Raw genomic sequence first — 22,225 nt, forward strand, 5'->3', positions numbered from 1 at the left:
CGTGATGGTTAAAAAAAAATTTAAAACTATCAGTGTAGAGAGACCATTAAGAATGTCTACATTCCTCACTGTATGGGAGCATGGGAAGAGGCGGGGGAAAAAAGGTGCCTGAGAGTTAACTCTTCTCTGATGGTTCTGCCCAGGCTGAGGAAAGGTAACCTCTAATTCTCACAGAGGAGTGCTTCAAACTGAATTCTAATTCCTTGCATGTGTGTTTTGGGGATGAGCCCAACTACTATGTATAATTATAAAGCTCTAATTTAAAAAAAAGAAAAGAAAAGAAAGAAAAGAAAAATGAGAGTCGGATAAGAGCTCTTGGCTATCTGACTCCAAAAAGCTACTGACAAATAATTGAAGACAAGTTTCTTTTATCCGTTGCACGAGAGTCTTCTTAGAGATCTCAAATCTTGGACACTTTTCTCAATAATGCTTTTGTGCCACAAGTTTTAAATTCATTGTTTCTCCAAGCAACAGCTTTGGCAGATTACTCCGCTCATCCTTGCATCAGCAGCTTCAGCAGCTTTGGAGGCACTGTTTTACCAATTGAGTTTCCCTGTCTTTTACGTGATTTGCTTTTAAATCTGCTGGAAGATTTTCACTTTAAAGATTCTGGTACTTTGCATCTTTCTCAATTAGTATAAAAATTCAAGTTCCAGTCTCCAGTCAGTCAAGTCTCCAGTTCTATTCCATTCGCAATGTTAATTCCAGAGGCACCAATTCTGCACCTTACGGTCCCTTGGCGCACTACTTCTCGACCTTTTCTTAGGGCTTTACTCTGGTTTTCTTGTAGACTTGCTGCCTCACCCAGAGCAGGACAAGCGATGTCAGGAGCGCAGGCGCCTCTTTCACCGCGAGCCTTCCGTACCACGCATGCGCCAGTCCGCAGACGCTTGCGGAAGAAAAAACATCCCGACGGCGGCTGGCTGTGACGTAAGCGGCGCGCCACGAGAAAGTACTCTGCTTCCTGGGGAGGGAATCGCCCCGCGCCGTTATGGTGCATTGCAGTTGCGCGTTGTTCAGAAAGGTCCGTTTTCTGGTGTCCCTCAGCCTGGTGCACCTATTTCCAGCTGAGGGTCCTGTGTCTTCCTGGCTTCCCCCAACTGTTTTCTTTCTAGGGGCCTCTTTTCTGCTTGGCTTTAGGAGTCCTCTCGACCCTTCCTGGTGTCGGGCTTTGCCTGTAGAGGTGAAGAGTGCTGCATTGAGTGATTAGAACGATTGGCGACAGGGTTTGGGATTCTTTAGGGGCCTTGTGTGCACGTGGAAGGAAATGGGGTACCTGCCTGCCTTTTAGGCACGAAATATATTGTATGTGGGGTATAGGGTTGTTTTGCTTTTGTTTGGGCTCACATATTGAGATTTTAAAGTATTAATCGTAAACTTTTTAAAATATAGATTTTTCTTCAATACACTGCTTTTAAGATCTTTCTAGAGAGGACTTATCAGGAAACGGAAATGTGTAATCGATGTGTCTTGCAGAAAATTTAGGCTAGCTTTTGTGTAGCATTTTTCGTAAAAATTCACAGCTGCCTAAGAAACCAACAGGAAAAAAAGCTTACGATGGCCTCTGCTAACATCATATTTTGTACACTTACTTTATTACTAACGATTACTTTGAGATATTCCTTTTAAGTGAGCGACTAAACTTGTGAATCTGATGAATCTAAAAGGGTTAAAAAAAAAGGTCGCATGTTAAATGGAACTTTAAAAAAACCTTCCTCAAGAATTTTATAAGAATGATCAGTGTTTCGATTTATAAAAAGTTTCCTGGATATACTTGAGATTTAGAACTATCTTTAATGACTAAAAATGTGAAATTTTTTAATTTAAAAAATTACTCTGTAAGTTGTGTTGATAGCCTGGGAGGTTAATACGTGTATCTTTACCTACAAAAAGTTATTGATTTAGTGAGGGAAACAGGTAAAATATACAGTTTCAAAAAAATGTAATAATAGAGGTATAATAAAAATGCTGAGAGCCAGCATTGTCAGGTTAAGTGTTGATTATAGGAATTAGGAAATCTGTTCCTCCAATGTTCTTTCAAATAATGGAACCAAAGTATGGTTCCATTATTTGAAGGAACATTGGAAATATGGCATTTAGAAGAGTTTATGATAGTAAAAAATGACATTCAAAGAAGAAAAGCATGAACAGAGTGTCATGGGGTCGTGGTAGAACATCATGTAGAAAAGAGCAAGATGAAGAGGCAATTGGGAGGGATTGAACAAATGGAAATAGTACTGGTAAGGGCTTTGAATACACTATTATGATTTTTTTTTTTTTTACTTAGTAAGACCAAAAAGCCATGCATGGTTTTTGAGTAGGGGGAAAACAGCAGTAGAGATCAGATTCATTTCAGAAAAATAGCTGTGGACAACAAGATGGAGGATGCATTAAGGAAGAAATAACTAGGCATCTAAAGACCATTTTGGATTTAATGTATTGGTCAAGGTTCTAGGGCAGTGATACCAGGAAGGAGAGAGCTTGCAGGGCTTCTGGGAAAGAAACAGGTGTAGTCTGAAAGACATCTATTTCTGCTGTCTCAATGAATAGCTATGATTCCATTATTTGAGGGAACATTGGAGAAACAAATTCTGAGGTGGGGAAATTTTGGGTTTGTTTTGTTGTTTGGGTTTTTTTGTTTTTGTTTTTTTCTTTTGCAGTGCTAGGAATCCATTCCAGGGCCTTGCACTTTTTGTACTCTGCCACTGAGCTGTCCCCAGACCAATATTTTGTTTTTGAGGTGACAGTTATACATTCAGGTGATATCCACCAGCAAGTTACATAATTTAGGGGTTTCAAATATAAATTAAATACAGACCCTGCTCTCAGTTGCTTTAAATTACCAAAAACCTACATCTTGGTGGAGATATTCAACAGGTTGGGCATAGAAAATATCTCACCTAGGTGATAGTTATTGATATGGACTGAAATCACCCAGGAGAGAAAATTTAGGATGAAAAGGGGACCCTGAGGATAAATGAAACAAAAATCAATAACTGAAGAGTCCTAAGAGGAATGGGGAATGAGGAGGTGAGATGGGAGGTGAACTAAGTAAAGGCTCTAGAATTGGCATAAAGAAAGCCATTTTTTATTCTTTTATAAAAAGAAATTTTAGTGAAACAGAACTGGAAGTTCTAAGTTGATAGACACGTTTGATACCTAATGTTTTCTCTCTTTTTTTAAGTATGGAAATTTTATCGATAACCTAAGACTTTTCGCCAAAGGAGGAAGTGGTGGAATGGGTTATCCTCGTTTAGGTGGAGAAGGTGGAAAAGGTGGTGACGTCTGGGTTGTAGCCCATAAAAAGATGACCTTAAAACAACTTAAAGCCAAATATCCTCAGAAACGGTTTGTGGCTGGAGAAGGAGCAAATAGTCGGTAAGTGCTTACTGAATGACTTTTTAATTTTATAGAATTAAACCTAAAGAAAAAAAAGTTATCAGATAAAATTTAATTGGTAATTTGAAGTAAATTATATCCTGTATTTATAACTGAGCAGGTCTAAAATGTTTAACTCATGAAAAGCTGGGTCTGTGCATTTGGAGCTTTTAAACTTTTTACCCATTTTTTTCTCTCAGTGTCTTTCTGTATTCCTATTCCTGCCCTTCCTGATTGAGAAAAAATGATGTGAGTCCCCACTATTCTAAAATTATCTTGGACAACCTTTAGGAAATCTTTTTCAACTATGCTTCTCTGTACCACCATTAAAAAGCAATCAACTATAGTTCTTTCACCCAGAGATAACCACTATTTTTTACTTATTCTAATACTTTTTTCTGTGTGTGCACAAAGTAATTATATATATAATTGTGGAACAAAAAAAGGAAAAAAATGAGATCACAATGTTTTACAACCTGTTTTTACTTAACATTTTTTTCATGGTTATAGTTGTTTTTACTTTAATTTTTTTTCTGTTGCTGGGAGCCATCAGCCAAGTAGGTATGACAATTTCCTTGCCAGCGTACCCCCATGTTTCTTTAGTGGAAGGACTCATGGAAATAGGACATTTTGCAGGACATTGCATGTAAGGTGACCTTGCTCAAGGACCAGGGCAGGATCCGTGTTTAGGGTGTTCCCCCTTTAGAATAGGGCGGTTTAGCATAATAGGAGATTAGGGTGTTCCCCCTTTAGAATAGGGCATATCCTGCTGCTGAGTTCCTCTTGAGTTCTTAGGTCAGACAGTATATTTGGGAGACAGAAGCCCAGGAGAGTGGATTTGGGCAGAGTGTGGATTTGGGCAGAGAACGTGGATTCCCCCAGAACGTGTTTGTAGACGGCCGGTGGGAGTTCGGGAATAAAGAATTGCTGTTTGAATCTACAAGCTGTGTGGAGACTCGTGATTTGTGCCCAGCCAGAGACTGCGGCATTCTGTTATAACCACAATATAACATCCTTGTGTAGATGCTTTTTATGTAGTTGGTCAATATTTTTTGGAGGAGAAAATTCCCGGAAGTGGACTTACTAAGTTAGAAGTTTCTACTAATTTACTTTTTCATGAGCAGTTTAAGAGTAGCCACATTATCCTTTTATAATTTAAGTCCTTTTATTTGAGATCAGTTTTTTAAATGTTTTATTATGCAGTGTAGTTTGCATTTTTTCTAGCTTATATTGTCGCAATGAGATTTTTCATTCCAGATGTGTAATATCTTAGTTCATTTGGGGTTAAAATGACTTGGTGGTTAGCTTGGTAACTTAAATCATTACCTGTTACCATTTTTATATGATACAGTAGTCCAACATGCAATAAGTAGGGATAATTTTAGTTTTCCTTTAGTATTTGATCATTTACCATCTACATTACCCAGAAGAGTTGATTGCTATTCTTCTTTGTATTTGTTTGAAGCATAAACCACTTAATTTAGGAAGTTTTTCTTATTTTAATTTAGTTTTTTTATTTTATTTCTTTTTTTTTTTTTTTTTTGAAGGGTTAGTGCACTGCAAGGCTCTAAAGGAAAAGACTGTGAAATCCCTGTACCTGTGGGTATTTCAGTAACTGATGAAAATGGTAAAATTATAGGTGAGTCTATTGACATTTATAAGGTTGTGAAAAATATACACGTTTTGAAAAAACTGATTGGGGGTCTTAAAAAATAGCTTCTTGAGTTTCAGAAGAATTTTTTTAACATTAATAATTTTAGCTTCTAGTTTATAAAAAGAGCTTTCTAAAATGTATATAAAGGTTGTTCAAAACTTACTGTTGGATTTAAGATTGTTTAAAGACATAAGAGTACTACTTGTTTTTAAAACATATAATTGATCTTTTTCATTTGCTTACAGAAATGTTTTTCCAGGTTCAGACTTATATATTTATTATACTTATTTTGATAGAACTGGGATTGAAGCCAGGGCATCGTACATGTTAGGCATGTATGAGTTAATCTACAGGCCTGTGGGGTCAGAGTTTTAAAAGAAGCTTGGTTTTGTGCTTTAGCCTTTTAGATTTGTAAACTGAAATTTCTTGATGTTTTTCTGGCAGAAAAATACCGCATTATTGATTTCACTTATTAATTTTTGCTGTTTCTCTCCCTTTTTTAAAGGAGAACTTAATAAAGAGGAAGACAGAATTTTGATAGCTGAAGGTGGCATTGGTGGTAAATTTCTTACAAATTTTTTACCATTGAAAGGCCAAAAACGAATAATTCACCTTGACCTGAAGCTTATAGCTGATGTAGGCCTGGTAGGGTATGTACAATGCATATTTTTATCATACTTTTAGTGAACCAGCTCATAAGTAGGAAATAAATGTAAATAACAATTTGGGCCATGAATTATTTCTGGTTTATAGAATTTGTGTGCTGTGAGTGTACTTTGTATTTGTGCCAAATACACAGTTGACCCTTGAACAGCGGTTGGGGTACCAACCAACCCCATGATTGTTCCCCTGCAATCAAAAAAATTCATATAACTTTTGATTCCTCAAAAACTTAACTAGTAATAGCATGCTTCTTGACTGGACATCATATGGATAACGTAAACAGTCATATTTTATGTTACATGCCTTATGTGTCATGAAAATTTTGAGAAATCACTTTTTACTATTATATGCAATTTATGGGATAGACAGGCATCTCATGTGGATATGATTTTGGTTACATGGAATTTTTCAGTGGATACTTGCAACACTTGAGGTTATTACCATAGCAACAAGAGATGGCTTAGAAATTATTACAGTAGTGCCTTTTGTACTGCAATTAATTTTATGAAGTTGTGGTTTTATACTGAATGTTTTGTTTGTTTATATTTACCTTGACTGCAAATGGTGCCATGTATGGTTGTAAGTTTGTGCATAAGTTTTTGCCAAGTTCCAGAACAAAAAAAATCTGCACTGAGGTGAGATTTGCAATTCAAACTCATATTATGCAGGTGTCATCTTGAATTATTTTCAGATTGTTAATATAGAGTTTCATAGTTACTGTTCATTTGTAAAAGAAAATCAGAGCAATTGTATTGATCATTGGAATGTGAGAGAATGAATAAAGAAAAATAAATTCAGTCAAATGAAATATAATAAGAAGGTTAAAAAATATTACTGATATAAAATTAGAAATCCAAACAAACCATACTTTTAAAAGCATACAGAAAGAAAAAAAATGATTAAGATATTCTCAAGTGTTAAGAGGGAGATTGAAGTATCATTAATTAAATATGTAAAGACCGGTATGGACATTCTCAGTCCTCAGACTTACACATTTTTGGGCATTGAAATGGATCTTGTTTCATTGTTTCTTTATGTCTCTGCTTAGGATCTGTCTATTCTTAGTACTGCATACCTTAGTATTGTCCTCTCCACTAGTCTCCACTCTTTCATTAAACAGTGCCATTTAGCTGAGGGATTTGCTGTGCTGGTGCCTACCACAGGAGGATAGATAGCAAGATGGAGAGTAGGAATAGGAAGGGTAAACTTTGATTTGCTTTCCTCTCTTTCTCTCCTTCTTCTTCTCCCTCTCCCTCTCTGTGGCTCCCTGCTATTGTACTAACCGTTTTTCAGATGGAAAAGATAGGAAAGCTGCCTTTTTGATACTCTGCTCCAAATTTTTCCTTGATTTTCCAATGCCTATTTTTTTAAAGCTTTTTTCATATTTCTCTCCAGCCATCTCACTTCTCCTTTATCAGACTATTACTTCTTTATCAGACTATACTTCTTGCCCTGACTGACCAGCCACTAGGTCTTAACCACTATTGACTTAAAGTGCCCAGAGGGCCTATTCTTGCTAATGTTATAACAGGGAAGGTGTTTTCCTGGCTTGCCATTCACATTTAATTTCATAAGACTTGCCATTCACATTTAATTTCATAAGACTATAACAAACATAGCAAGACTGAGTACTAAAGGTGAGGGACTATTTGGGTTAAAATCTCAAATCTTTAAAAGGCTGGCTTGGTCTTAGGTAAGTTACATAACTTCTCTAAGCCTTTGTTTTCTCATCTTTAATAATGGATGGACGGGTTGGGGCTGTGGCTCAGTAGTAGAGCACTTGCCTAGCATGTGTGAGGCACTGGGTTCGATTCTCAGCACCACATATAAATAAATAAAATAAAGGTTCATCAAAAACTGAAAGAATGTTAAATAACAAAATCATGGACAAAAATGGGTACAATTTGCTTTTTTTCCGAAGTTATAAGAACCTGGGTAAAACAGAATATGAGAAAATAATGTATAGTCTAGAGGAAAATAATCATTAAGAATTCTCACATAATTCATTATAGAAAGATTTTTTTATGAAGAAAATTGTTAAAGAGCTCCATTCTAGAGCCTATAAATTTTTATAGAATTTTTAAGTAGTATTACACCATTATTCCCTATTAAAGTTTGTCAGAATTTTTCAAAGAAGACTTTCCTCAAATTTGAATGAAAACTAAAGGCATGTTTGTTTCATTACTAAATTTTTGAATTTCTGATGCTCAGATTGATACAGTCAGTGCTCAGTAAATATTTGTTAGTGAAGTTTATTCAAATACTGTGAGTAAAATTTACAAAATAAACTTTTAAGAACCCCCTTTCTTAGTACTTTTTAAATACCTGGTAGACTTTTCTTGATGGAAATATAGCAATAAAATCAAAAGCCTTTAAAATGAACATATAGTTTAATCCAGTATTTACTTACCTAGAAATTTATCCCAAGAAAGATGTTAAAGATAGGTACAAAGGTTTATGGATAAACATGGCATTGTTTAAAATTTTTAGAAAAAAATGTACAAATAATATACATTTGTTTGCAGAAAGATAAAAGCAATTATCTAGTGATACCACCACTCAGCAATGGCAATCTAAATGTTTATCAATAAAAAATAGCAAGTTAAGCTTCATCCTTGAAAAGTGCTTATATTATTTACTTAAAAAGCAGGCCAACCAAGTTTTTTGTTTTGTTTTAAATGAAGACTTTATAATTGCCAATTTATGGAAAATCCAAGGCAAAAGAGCATGTTAGGTGATAATCATGTAGATGCCCGAATGGAAAATAAATTGTGCGGGACAAATGATCCTGTTTCTTTAAAAATAAATAGAAAAGGGAAAACACATGGAGGGAGAGTTTGTAGCAAAACAGATAAAAGAGACATCAGCTAATTGTAATTCATGGACCTTTTTGTGTCTCTGTTCAATCAAACAGCTTTAAAAATTGTATTGGCAACTTATTAATATTTGTTGAAGTTAGGTGATAGCTGCTGCGTGGATTTCATTATTCCTCTTTTCTGATGTGTATGTTTGAAAATGTTCATTTTTTAAAAAACAATGCAAAAAACAAAATGAGTAATATTTTATTAGTGTTTGGCTAGAGATAGTAGATTGTCAGTCTTTTTAATTTATTTGTGATTTTCAAAGGTTTTTAAATAATTAGAATAAATTATTTTAATCTTTTATTTCTGAAACATTTCAGATGTCGCTCATGAATTTATTTTTACCTTTTTCATAAATATATTTTATTTTCAAGTTTTGCAGATTCTATTAGATTTATGTTCTACTCTTTTTTAGTGTCAGGAATTGAACCCAGTTCCTCAAGCATGCTAAGTGTGTACTCTACAACTGAGCTATACCCCCAACTCCTGTATTTTATTTTTAATTCGGGAAATATTCAAGAGGTCTACTTCTTGAACTGTTGGGAATTCAGAGATAAGCAAGTATTAGTAATATTGATATATGTTGTAATATATAATTTTATTTTCTCACTTTAGATTCCCAAATGCTGGAAAATCCTCTTTGCTAAGTCAGATTTCTCATGCAAAACCTGCAATAGCAGATTATGCATGTAAGTATAAATTGATTGTATATTTTAATGTGCAAAGAAACTTTTAAAGGCTTAAATTTTCTGAGTATAAAATGTTAAGTTTTCTGCGTAAAAACCTTTGGTCAGTTCAATCCTACATTTCTTATTTGAAATCTTATAATTTCAGGAAAGTTTATTGTACTTATTTCATTTAATTTATTTCTCTGTTGCACATTTATTTGATTTCCTTATAAGCTACTTACACTTTATCAAGCACTGTAGTAGATACTAGGAAGACAGAAGTAATTATTTTCATTTAACAAGTATTTATTGCTAGGAACTTCATTAGGTTATGGGGTTACAAGGTTCTAACATTAGTTGCACTTATAGACGAGTGAGGAAAGGCATATATATTACTGACAAATATAAGGGAATATAAAAGTGATCAAAGAAAGAGTGTTGGTGACCTTGAGGAAGTGTGTGATGCTTGGGTCAAGATAAGGAGAATAATTATGAATTAATTCGTGAGAAGAATTAAAGGTGAAGGGCCTTTAAATCAGATGAAACAGCTTGTACTCAAAGATTTATTGGTGTTGTGGCTCAGTGGTAGAGTGCTCGCCTTACATGCATGAGGTACTGGGTTTGATCCTCAGCCCCACATAAAAATAAAATAAAACTATGTGTCCACATAAAACTAAAAAGCTAAATATTTTTTTAAAAATATGTATAATGTATAAACAAATGTGTGCAAAATATATTTTAAAAAACAAAAGACTTATTAGTGGCAAGGAGATATGTATGGCTAGAGAACATGAATTAAGGGAAAGAGGGAATAGAGATGAGGCTGGAGATGTCAGTACAGACCATATTACACAGACCATGTGGGCTTATTTCATTTTATTTAATATCTTATGTTTTGTGGGAAGCCATTAAGCAATAGACAAAATTATTTGATTTGTTTTTCAAGAATTTTTGTCTGCCCATAGTTTAGAAATTGATTGGTATGGGACATAGGTGTATGTAGAAAGAGTAGCTTTTAGGCTATTGTGCTAACTAGATAGATAGAATGAAAGCTTGGATTGAGAGTATGACTAAATAGGATAGAATCTGTACCATTACTAAGTAAAAAGACATACAGTGACATTAATCTGGAAAATAAAATTAAGCCATCCTAAAATTGGACTCTGATGAAGTAGAGTTAATTTTGAACTAGATGTTATAAATTCAAGGCTAGTATTTACTTTAATGTACAGGGCTCTTGAGAAGGAAAAAAGAGGAAAAGCAAAAAAAAAGGAAAGAGGCTTATCTAGAATCAGAAAGACTTAAGGATAACCAAATGAGAAAGAACTAGGGAATTTTCACCCATGGACCCAGAGATAGAGACCTAAATTCTGAGCCCTCAAGCATTTTTACCATGTCCCTTTAAGCTTAAAAGAAGAAATTTGAGACCCAATAATTAGATTAGGCTTATACAACTGTGCAGATTCTAAGAATCTGTCTACCCTTTTTCAAATATATTGTAAATGGCAAAGATAATTGTAACTTCTATTCAAATAGATTAGAAAAAATCTGAAACTGTTCACAGGAAAGAAATATTACTAATTCTGTATAAAATGCTGAGACCATTTAAAGAGAGCTAGCCTTTATGCTAGCCTTATTGTTTTTTTCCTTTCAGTTACAACATTAAAGCCTGAACTTGGAAAAATTATGTACAATGATTTTAAACAGGTGAGTAGGGTTTTATTTTGTTTTAAGTAAAATGTTTGATTAGAAATGAGATACTTTATTTTGGTACTAGGGCTTTGTGATATTTGCCAGTTTCTGGGTGTTGGGAGAAAAAAGTAACAAGATTTTGTTTTATGTTTTAGTGAAGCTGTGGTCAAATTAATTCTTGTCAGCACTGTCATAGCAAAATATTGTATAAGAATTTAATTTCTTGTTCTTCCAAATATTACATCCAGTTTATTCCTACAATATCATGTCTTCCTTAATCTATTGTTTCTCATTACAAGTTCTTAATGTTGTAGTGTATTTTGCATTTCCAAACAATACTTTCTAAATTCATAGACATAATTTCATTCTAACTTTCTATTTTTGTGGAGGGGAGTTTTTAAATTTTTATTCCCACATTCATTTTTCTAAAAATATTTTTTAGTTGTAGGTGGAAACAATAACTTTATTTTATTTTTTATGTGGTGGTGGGGATCAAACCCAGTGCCTCACATGTGTCAGGCAAGCACTGTACCACTCACTGAGCCACAACCCCAGCCCCCGGGGAAAAGTTTTAATGGGGGTTTCGAATTCATCTAGTTTTTAAACATTTATAAGGAATAACTATAGATTTTATTCATGTTCATGGAAAGCCTGCATATGGTTGTTTATAGTAACTTTATTCATAATAACCTGGAAACAACCAAGATACCTTTCATTATGGAATGTTACACAAATGTTTACTTTAAAAAGTAAAATATTCAGCTCTAAAAATAAAGGTGCTATCAAGCCACGAAAAGATATCGAAGAATCTTGAATGCATATTAATAAGTGAAAGCAGCCAATCTACAAAGGCTATATACTGTGTGATTCCAACTTCATGACATTCTAGAAAGATAGGAGAAAGCAAAAAAATCAGTGGTTGCCAGGGTTAAGGAGGAAGGAGGGATGGATCAGCAGAACACAGAGAATTTATAGGGCAGTACAACAATTCTTCTGATACTGTAAGGGTGGGTGAAGTATACATTTGTCAAAACCCATAAAATGAATACCACCAAGGATGAACCCTAATGTAAGTGAAAATGATGTCAATGGAGTTCAAGTAATTTTCTGATGTAATTCATAAGACATAAAGATTTAAATCCATTTTTAATATTGATAAAAATATAACAACTATTATAGAGAATTGAATAGTAAGTAAAATTATAGATACTGTATACCATGACAGTACATGAACAATATTTAGAAAAAAAAAGGAATATAATTTATATCTTTTCTTTTTTTTTTTTTTTTGGTTACCTGGGATTGAAACCAGGAGTGCTTAACCACTGAGCCACGTCTCCTGCCCTTTTAATTTTTTTTGTTGTTGTTGTTTTGAGACAGGGTCTTGCTAAGTTGCTTGGGACCTCACTAAGTTGCTGAGGTTGGCTTTGAATTTGCAATTTTCCTGCCTCAGCCACCCAAGCAGCTGGGATTACAGGTGTGTGCCTCTTTACTGGGTGTTTATACCTAATCTTATTTATTTATTTATTTTCCTGTTTTCTTCATTTTATTCAAAGGGAATGCAAAAGTTGTTTCAGTAAAATTATTCTGATAGAGACATCCTTTGTTACCTATTTCCATACACTTCTATGGGCTAAATTCTAACTTTTACTATTCAAAAGAAATAGGCATCTTATAATCATGACTTTTCCATCACTTTAAAGATAGTTCATGTCAAAAATTTAAGCATGGTCATGTAAAAAGCACTGAAAACCCACCATGCAAATGACTATAGCAAAGTTAAAATAGTCAAGATTATGTGCATTTCTAATGGGGACAAAAAGCCAGCATATTTTAACAGTTTTTGTTCATCGTAAACAAATCGAGGGTACGTTATTCCAAAGAACTCTTGTCCTTCAGAAGCCACCCATGGAACAAACTATCTCAACTTGAATGTATAGTATCTTTATTCTGGAATTCAAATGCATCTTTATTTTTTCATGGAAATTCCTCTACCCTATTAAAAGGAAATCAGTAGAGAATCTCTGAAGGAAATTTCAAGACATGAGACCTCTGTTGTTGATATTTCTTTTTCATATAATTATAACTTCTGATAAGACTATGAATTTTTATGTACACTAAGCAGTAAATGTAGAGCACTTCTTCTCATTTCTTGCTGCACATCGACATTGTTTACATGACCTAAGAATGACAATGATAAATGATGTCTGGTCTGCAGAAATTTGAAACTAAATCTCTTGGAGGTAGGGTTCTGGCCATCTGTTGTTTATAGGAGTTCCCTATAAACATTAGGATGCTCAGTTTGAAAAAAAAAACAGTGTAGTATGATAGTTAATAATTCTCTTCAAAAGGAGTATAGGGTTACTATATTCTTTGACTTTATAAAAATAGTAATTCTGCTGGTATAATATGAAGAGAAAAGAAACAATGCTGACATTTACACATTGAATGTAAAATTTAAAACTATAGGGCTATATTTAGTAAATGTTTACTGAATTAATGTCTTTGAAAACATTCAGATTATAAAAGTTGAAATTCTGTGAGAATTTCATTAATTAACAATATAGTTTATGGAACTATAAATTTGTGTCACTAGTAAATGCTAAACTAAACCCGCAAATCTTTAGATTGTTAGATTAATAAATTAGAATAGAACTTATATTTTAAACAAAGGTTTTGATTCTTAACAGATTCCTTTTTTTTTTTTTTTGACATAAAGGTATCTTGGCTTTTCAAAGATTTGTTGGAAATCATAAATTATGAATAGTTTGTATTTGAAATGTCATGAAAATTTTGGGATATAATTGAACTGTGGTTTTCATACCTTTTTTCCCCCATCAAATCATTAACTTTGTATTAGATATCTGTTGCTGATTTGCCGGGTTTGATAGAAGGAGCACATATGAACAGAGGAATGGGCCACAAATTCCTCAAGCATATAGAAAGAACTAGACAACTGCTTTTTGTTGTAAGTCCTGTTTGTTCCCCCTGCTTTCGGTTTTGTTTCTCTCCAGTCCATTTTATATACAGCATGCAGAGTTATCTTGTAAAAGAACTAAGCTCATGTACTATTGTGGTGTTCAAATGTATGAATTTAGTTTTTCTAGAAACATTTTTATAAGTAATATTTAAAGATTAAATAAATATAGTCATGTGTTACATAACCACATTTTGGCCAGTGATGGACTGCATGTATCTTATGGTGGTCCCCGTAAGATTATGCTATCTAATGACATCATAGCCATCTCTGTGATGTGATAGTCAGTGATGAAGTTATCTAATGATGCATTCATTTCTTAGACTATCCCTGTCATAAGTGATGCATTACTATACTAGCATATTTTACTCTGTTAAGTCTGTTAAGATGTGGAATAAGTGCAGTAGGTAATCTGTGTATATGAGTATGTAAATGGCATTGCTGCTATATCAGATGTAAGTTTGGCCATAGTTATGATTTGGTTCCTCAAGTTTTCTGGCATATTATTATGCAATATCTGTTTCATACTATGTTTGAATGTTGAGTTACATATGAGATTGTCTGCATTTTATCAGAATAATTATAGTAATCTTGACAATTTAATTTCTGTTACTTATTTTGAATTATTATTTTTAGCTTAAGAGAGTAAAACATTTCAAAATATAGAAATGTCTGACTATTCTTATGTTAACGGCTCTCTCCTTCTCTTTTAGGTCGATATTTCTGGATTTCAGCTTTCTTCCAAAACTCAATACAGAACTGCCTTTGAAACCATAATACTGCTTACAAAAGTAGGCTTTCTGCTTTATTGTATTCTTCATCTGGTCTAATACATAGACTTGTAATATAATAATTAGAATAATTAGTATATACTTTTTTTTTTTTTTTTGGTGGTACTAGGAATTGAACCCAGTGCACTGCATGTACGTGGTAGGCAAGTACTCTGCCACTGACTACATCCCCGGCCTGTACTCTACCTCTTTAAACATCTCAGTTAAAGAATTATTTAAATTTGCTCAGTGCAGTTCTTAAATATCCATTTATTCCCCAAACTGTTGTCATGGATAAAACTCTCCTGGGATTCCAGATCCCTGATAATGTATTTATTACATTTTACCTCACTTCAGCTTTGTTATATTGTCTATTTCTTTTTGAATCATTATCCATTCTTAGCTTCATGAATCATAATTTTCTGATTTTATTTCTACTTAGTGGACTATTTCTCAAATATTTTAGGTTCTTTTCTGCTCAATGTTTTTTTTTTTCCCCCTTCCTTGCAGTGCTTAGGGATCAAACCTGGGAATTCACAAATACCAGGAGTGCACTCTACTACTGGGGTACATCCCAAGCCCTCTGCTCATCCTTTAAGTTAAAACATTATTCAGAGTTATATCCTAATCCTATTGTGCAGATTTACCCATTCTCATTTCAATTATATTAATATACCAGTGACTGAGAAATCTAATCTGATATCCACATCTTTTGTTTGTGATTTAGGCTATTAGACATCTCTGATTGGATGTTCTATTAGTCACTTAAACATGATATATACAAAAACAGAATTCTTTATTTTTTCAACCTCATTTATCTCTAGAACTTTATTATGTAAGCTAGAAACCTGGGTGGTGTTCTGGATTTTGTCCTCTTAACCACCTACATCAAGCTCTGTCAGTTTTACATCTCTCTGAAAGCCATCCATGTACCTTTGGCCACACTTTTATAATCATCAGCCCCTCTCACCGGAATATTGTATCTGGTCCTGTTTGTTCCCCCTGCTTTCGGTTTTGTTTCTCTCCAGTCCATTTTATATACAGCATGCAGAGTTATCTTGTAAAAGAACTAAGCTCATGTATTTGTTTCCTGCTTAAAAAACTTTGATGGCCCCCTATTGCTATTAGAACCATGTTCTGTCATGTCTGGCAAGTTTTTGCTCCTTTCTTATATCTTTCTTTTCCCCTTTTTGTGTATGCTGATTCTAACCATAAGATTTGTCTCTAACACAACAAGATGTTGCTTACCTCCAGGACTTTATAAAAATGATTTTGTTTGCTAATTTTTTGTCTGTATGGAATAATGTTGCTGTGAACATATTATGTATTTTTGTGAAAACATGCTTTCATTTCTCTTGTATATATACCTAAGAGTGAAGTTGCTGGATGCCAACCCCTGTTTAACATTTTAAGGAACTGCCAAACTCATTTCCACATGGGTTGTATCATTACACTATTTTATAGTTCCACATCAATGTCAGCATTTGTTCCTGTCCATTGTTTTTATTTTAACTATCATAATGGGAGTGCTATGTTATTTCACTATGGTTTTGATTTACATTTGCCTTATGATTAATGATTTTGAGCATGTTTTCATGTGTTTCTTAGCCATTTGTATGTCTTTTCAAATTCTTAGCCCACTTTTTAAAATTTATTTTCTAACTGATCCATAAAAATATAAAAACTGTACATTTTAATGGGATATCATATAAATGTTCAGTACATGTATATATATGAAATGTTTAAATCAGATTAAACATTTATCATTCCTCTATGGCGAAAACTTTCAGAATCCTTTCTTTTACCGTTTTAAAGTGTACAGTACATTATTGTTATCTGTATATACCCTACTGTACAGTATAACACACCAGAACTTTTTACTCCTATCTATCTTAGAATCCATTGATCAGGCTGCCCCCAACCCCAATTCTCCCTAGTCTCTGGTATCAAAATGTTCTACTTTAAACTTGTATGATATCAAGTGTTGTAGATTTCACATATGAGTAGCTAGTGTAGTGCTTGTCTTTCTGTACTTGGCTTATTTTACTGAACATAATGATCTCTATGTTGCTGCAAATGACAGGATTTCATTCTTTTTGTATGGCTGAATACTGTTCCAATGTATTTATGTAACACGATGTATTGCCTGTTCATCAGTTGATGGATACTTCTTCACCTTGTTTCTATTTATTAGCTACTGTGAATAGTGAGTGCTACAGTGAACATGGGAATAGATGTCTCTTTAATACTGTTTTCATTTTCTTGGGATTTGTACCCAGAGGTGAGATTGCTGGGTCATATGTTACTTCTGTTTTTTGAGGAACCTTCATACTGTCTTCCATAATGGTAGAATAATTAAAATTCCCACCAACAGAGTATAGCGGTTCCTTTTTTTTTTTCCACATCCTCAATAGCAGTGGCTCTTTTTGTCTTTTTGATAGTAGCCATTCTAACAGCTATAAGGTGATATCTTATTGTAGTTTTAATTTTCCTTGCTTTTACAATTAATGATATTGATCACTTTTCATGTACCTGTTAGTCATGTGTATGTCTTCTTTTGAGGAGTCTTTATTTAGAACTATTGCCCACTTTAATCCAGTCTAGCTACCCACAGTGAGGTATGGATTCAACACAATTCCTATCAAAATTCCAGGAGCATTTTTACAGAAATAGAAAAATCACAAAATTCATAAGGAATTACAGAAGACCCTGAATAACTAAAGCATTTGTGAACAAAATGAACAAGCCTACAGGCTTTACACTACCTCATTTCAAGACCTATTTCAAATTTATATTAATTAAAACATCACGGTACTGATTTAAAAGCAGACATATAAACCAATGGAACAGAATAGAGAGTCTAGAAATAAATCCACGCATTTACAGTCTACTGAACTTTGACAAAGATGCTGCAAACACAGTGGAGAAAAGACAATCTCTTTAACAAATGATGTTGGAAAACTGAATATCCACTTGCAGAAGAAGGAAATTTGACCTGTATTGTACACATCCCATGTTTAAAAAAAAAAAAAAAAAAAAAAAAGTCAAATCAAAATGGATTAAAGACTTAAAATAGTATTTTTTTTCTTTTTTTATTCTGGAGATTGAACCCAGGGCCTCACACATTCTAAGCACTTGCTCTACCACTGAGTTATACCCCTAATAAATGTTTAGACTTGAAACTCTAAATCTCTTAGAAGAAAATACAGGGAAAAAAATTCTTAATGTGGTCTGCGCAATGATTATTTTGGATCAAAGCCCTAAAGCACAGTGAACAAAAGTAAAATAGACAAATGGGATTGCCTCAAATTAAAAACCTGAACAGCAAAGGAACCAATCAACAAAATGAAGAGATAGGAGAAAATATTTGTGAACCATATAGCTGATAAGAGGCTAATATGTAAAATATCAGAATTCAGCTGGGCATAGTGGTCCTTATAATCCCAGCTACATGGGAGACTGAAGCAGAAGGATTTTGAGTTTGAGGCTAGCCTGGCCTCATAGCAAGACCCCATCTTAAAAAATAATAAGAAAACAACAACAGTATATATTAAGAATTCAACTCAATAGCAAAACAACAAAGTTCCTAATATCTAAGAAAGTATTATCTAAAGCAAGTCACAAAGATTTATTCCTAAGTATATTTACTTTTTCTAGGATTGATCAGATGTAACATTTAATTGTCATTGACTTTGTGAGTTTTTATCTCTGTGAAGTCCAGATGCCTATACCTGGCTATAGACACTCATTAGCTGGCTATAAGAAATCGTATGAGCTAACACGTACTATCATATGACATAACCAGAAACATTTTTGAATTACTTTGTTTTATGGTTGTTGGGATTTATTGCATTTCAGTGATGTGAATGGGGTTCAGATTTCCTAGGTCATTAAAAAAATACATTACCAAATAATTTATATAAATACTGTTATAAAGGTATATGGTTTTTTCTCTTGTGATTTAAAGGAGTTGGAGTTGTACAATGAGGAACTTCAAAAAAAACCTGCACTCCTGGCAGTTAATAAAATGGATTTGCCAGATGCCCAAAATAAGTTTCATGAATTGATGAACCAACTCCAGAATCCTAAAGGCAAGTCCTCTTATTAACTTAATTCCTATTTAATAAGTCCTTATTATTTGTAGAGAATGTTAAGTGTTATAATCAGTGGAAAAGAAGACTGATAGTTTCTACTCTTAAAAACTGTATATTTGAAGAAAAAAATATACCACATGACTCATTAAATAATATTTTAACAGTCATTATCAAGTTCCAGAATGTGTGATATGGACAAGTTAGAAGAGACAAAAGAAAAGGATTAATTTGATCTAAAAATGGCAGCCTTTATGAAAAGTAAAATTTAAACTGTTCATTTAAATAGTGAATGGGAATTTAAAAGGGTGAATAAAATCAACATTTACCTGTGAAATCTTTCACTTTAATATATTTCACAAGGTCTAGAACTTCTTACCCCTAATATGCCCTAAATTCAAGAACAGAGCCAATAGTTCTGAAAAGGTATGTTGTTCTGAAATAGTACCTCCTTAGATCTCTGAGGAGTATTGGTCTTCTAAAAAGAGCTTGAGTATTGTATAGGTGACACAGAAAAATAGATGCTGTTACTCTAAAAGGATTTGTTTGAAATTTTCTAAACAGACCACTTTGTGTAAAGGAATTTAAAGGGACTTTCCACAGTTTTAAATGTTGACCTTTGTAGAACACCTGTATCCTATGGTGATGATAGTTTCAATTTTCTAAGTCCTGTAGAGGAACAAGCGAGGGGAAGTAAGGTGCATGGTAAGTGGCTAACATATTTTTGAATGGTAATAATTTGTCTGAATTTTTAATCTTTGAAATAATAATTGGGAATAATAGACCATAGTATATTAGAACTAGCAGACAGTACTAGAAAGTCCTTTCTCTTCTCAAAAATTTTTTTCTAATTTACATGTTAGAGCTATCCTTGAGTTAATAAGTCACTCTTTTTTTTTCAATTTTATTTTTTTATTGGTTATTCAAAACATTACAAAGATTGCAGAATCACATCGGTTACACATCCACATTTTTACATAATACCATAATAGTAACTGTTGTATTCTGCTACCTTTCCTATCCTCTACTATCCCCCCTCCCCTCCCCTCCCATCTTCTCTCTCTACCCCATCTACTGTAATTCATTTCTCTCCTTATTTTTTTCCCATTCCCCTCACAAACTCTTATATGTAATTTTGTATAACAATGAGGGTCTCCTTCCATTTCCAAGCAATTTCCCTTTTCTCTCCCTTTCCCTCCCACTTCATGACTCTGCTTAATGTTAATCTTTTCCTCCTGCTCTTCCTCCCTGCTCTGTTCTTGGTTGCTCTCATTGTATCAAAGAAGACATTTGGCATTTGTTTTTTAGGGATTGGCTAGCTTCACTTAGCATAATCTGCTCTAGTGCCATCCATTTCCCTGCAAATTCCATGATTTTGTCATTTCTTAGTGCTGCGTAGTACTCCATTGTGTATAAATGCCACATTTTTTTTATCCATTCATCTATTGAGGGGCATCGGGGTTGGTTCCACAGTCTAGCTATTGTGAATTGTGCTGCTATGAACATCGATGTGGCAGTATCCCTGTAGTACGCTCTTTTGAGGTCTTCAGGGAATAGTCCGAGAAGGGCAATAGCTGGGTCAAATGGTGGTTCCATTCCCAGCTTTCCCAGGAATCTCCATACTGCTTTCCATATTGGCCTCACCATTTTGCAGTCCCACCAGCAATGTATAAGAGTACCCTTTTCCCCACATCCTCGCCAGCACTTGAATAAGTCACTCTTTAAGATATAAATATTCCCTAATATTATTAAATGTCTTTATTCCTTAATGTCATTTGCTTTATAAGGTCATTAGTTCTGTTTCCTAGTTAGTCTTACAGAAAGGGAATTTTCAGGGGTTTTACCAGAAGTTAGGGTGATTCAAGAGTTTGTAGCTATTCTGGACCATCATAGTTTTTGTTTGTTTGTTTTGGGTGGACCAGTATAATTCTTGAATTGGTGTCTCTGGTCTTTCGTGGAGGCCTCGGAATCTCAGAAACCAAACTCCATGTTGGCTTGTCCAGTCTCTTTCAGTTTAACTTTCCTGGTTCATGTTGTTAACCCATCCAATCAGTATGCTGTTTGCCATTTCCCATTGGCAGGGAAAAGGAAAAAGTGACATAAGATCTATTAGCCCCTGAGGGTAATCAATTCAAGTAATCTGAAATTTTCCCTTGAACTTTCCCTATTTCTTCTTCAGCTTAAGTATGAATTCTAGCTTCAGTGATGATAACTTATACTTTAAGAAAGAGAAAGGTCACCTGTGTAGTAAAGGCCAGCTAGAATATCATATTATCGAAATGATGTTATTATTTTTACAGAAACTTTCAAGTATCTCTCTTGCTTCACTTTATTGATTCCCCCACAAAAGGAAATTTTATTACTCCCATAAATGTATTGTGTTCATTGTTCATCTTTTATTTATTTATTCTTAGTTTGATTGAAAATATATTCATCCAACAAGTATTTACTAAATACCTAACATGTTCCCAAACATTAACCATTGTCATAAGTAAAATTCAAAGACTTCTGAGAACTTATTAGAGAAGGGGAATAGGGAATTTAAAATACTAAGTTTTGGTTCCCAGCTTCACAAATCAAATCTCTAACATAGTTTTGATTTACTCTCAAAGACAGTGACTATCATCTTAGCTCTATGTTCTTTGTTTCAGATTTCCTGCATTTAGTTGAAAAACAAATGATTCCAGAGAGAAATATGGAGTTCCAGCATATCATCCCCATCTCTGCAATTACTGGAGAAGGAATTGAAGAATTAAAAAACTGTATAAGAAAATCACTGGATGAACATGCCAACCAGGAAAATGATGCACATTTTAAGAAACAGTTGCTTAATTTAAGGGTTTCTAATACAATATCTTGCAGTAAGCCACCATCAAAGCATGTCGTCACTAGTTCCAAGAAGAATATAATATAACTCTAGTAAAAATAGTATTAATGGAATACTATTATATCCCAATAAAGAAGGAAATCATGTCATTTATGAAAACATGGATGAATCTGCAATACATTACATTAAGGGAAATAAGCCAGGCACAAAAAATCAAATTTATGTGTTATCACTTATGTATGGAATCTAAAAAACTGGAATTCCGGAGTACAATGGTGGCTACCAGGGGATGGGGAGACAGAGGTTAAGGAGATGTTATAAATTTCAATTAATATGAAGAGATTTGTACAACTTGGTGTCCATAGTTATAATAATATATCCTGTTTGAAAAATTGGTAAGAAAGTAGGTTTTAAGTGTTCTCATTATAAAAAAGAAATATGTTAATTAGCTTGATTGAGCCATTCCACAGTGTATAATATTTGAAAATGTCATGCTATGCTGGGCACTGTGGCGCACACCTGTAATCTCAGTGGCTTGGAAGGCTGAGATTGGAGGATCATGAGTTCAAAGCCAGCCTCAGGAAAAAGGCACTAAACAACTCAGTGAGACCCTGTCTCTAAATAAAATACAAAAAATAGGGCTG

At 33.8% G+C, this 22,225-nt stretch overlaps 1 protein-coding gene across 1 annotated transcript; it reads left to right on the top strand.

Annotated features, from left to right (window-relative positions):
• The first annotated feature begins 944 nt into the window (after nt 1-944).
• Gtpbp10 (GTP binding protein 10) lies at nt 945-21,740 on the top strand. Its single transcript, XM_076833561.1, has 10 exons — nt 945-1,024; nt 3,185-3,378; nt 4,926-5,017; nt 5,538-5,682; nt 9,172-9,245; nt 10,879-10,931; nt 13,777-13,884; nt 14,607-14,684; nt 18,631-18,754; nt 21,406-21,740. Exons 1-10 carry the CDS (start codon nt 992-994, stop codon nt 21,666-21,668), a joined length of 1,164 nt encoding a protein of 387 aa, XP_076689676.1. The 5' UTR covers nt 945-991; the 3' UTR covers nt 21,669-21,740.
• The last annotated feature ends 485 nt before the right edge of the window (nt 21,741-22,225 follow it).

Source organism: Callospermophilus lateralis, chromosome 1, assembly GCF_048772815.1.
Source record: "Callospermophilus lateralis isolate mCalLat2 chromosome 1, mCalLat2.hap1, whole genome shotgun sequence".
Lineage (NCBI taxonomy): Eukaryota > Metazoa > Chordata > Mammalia > Rodentia > Sciuridae > Callospermophilus > Callospermophilus lateralis.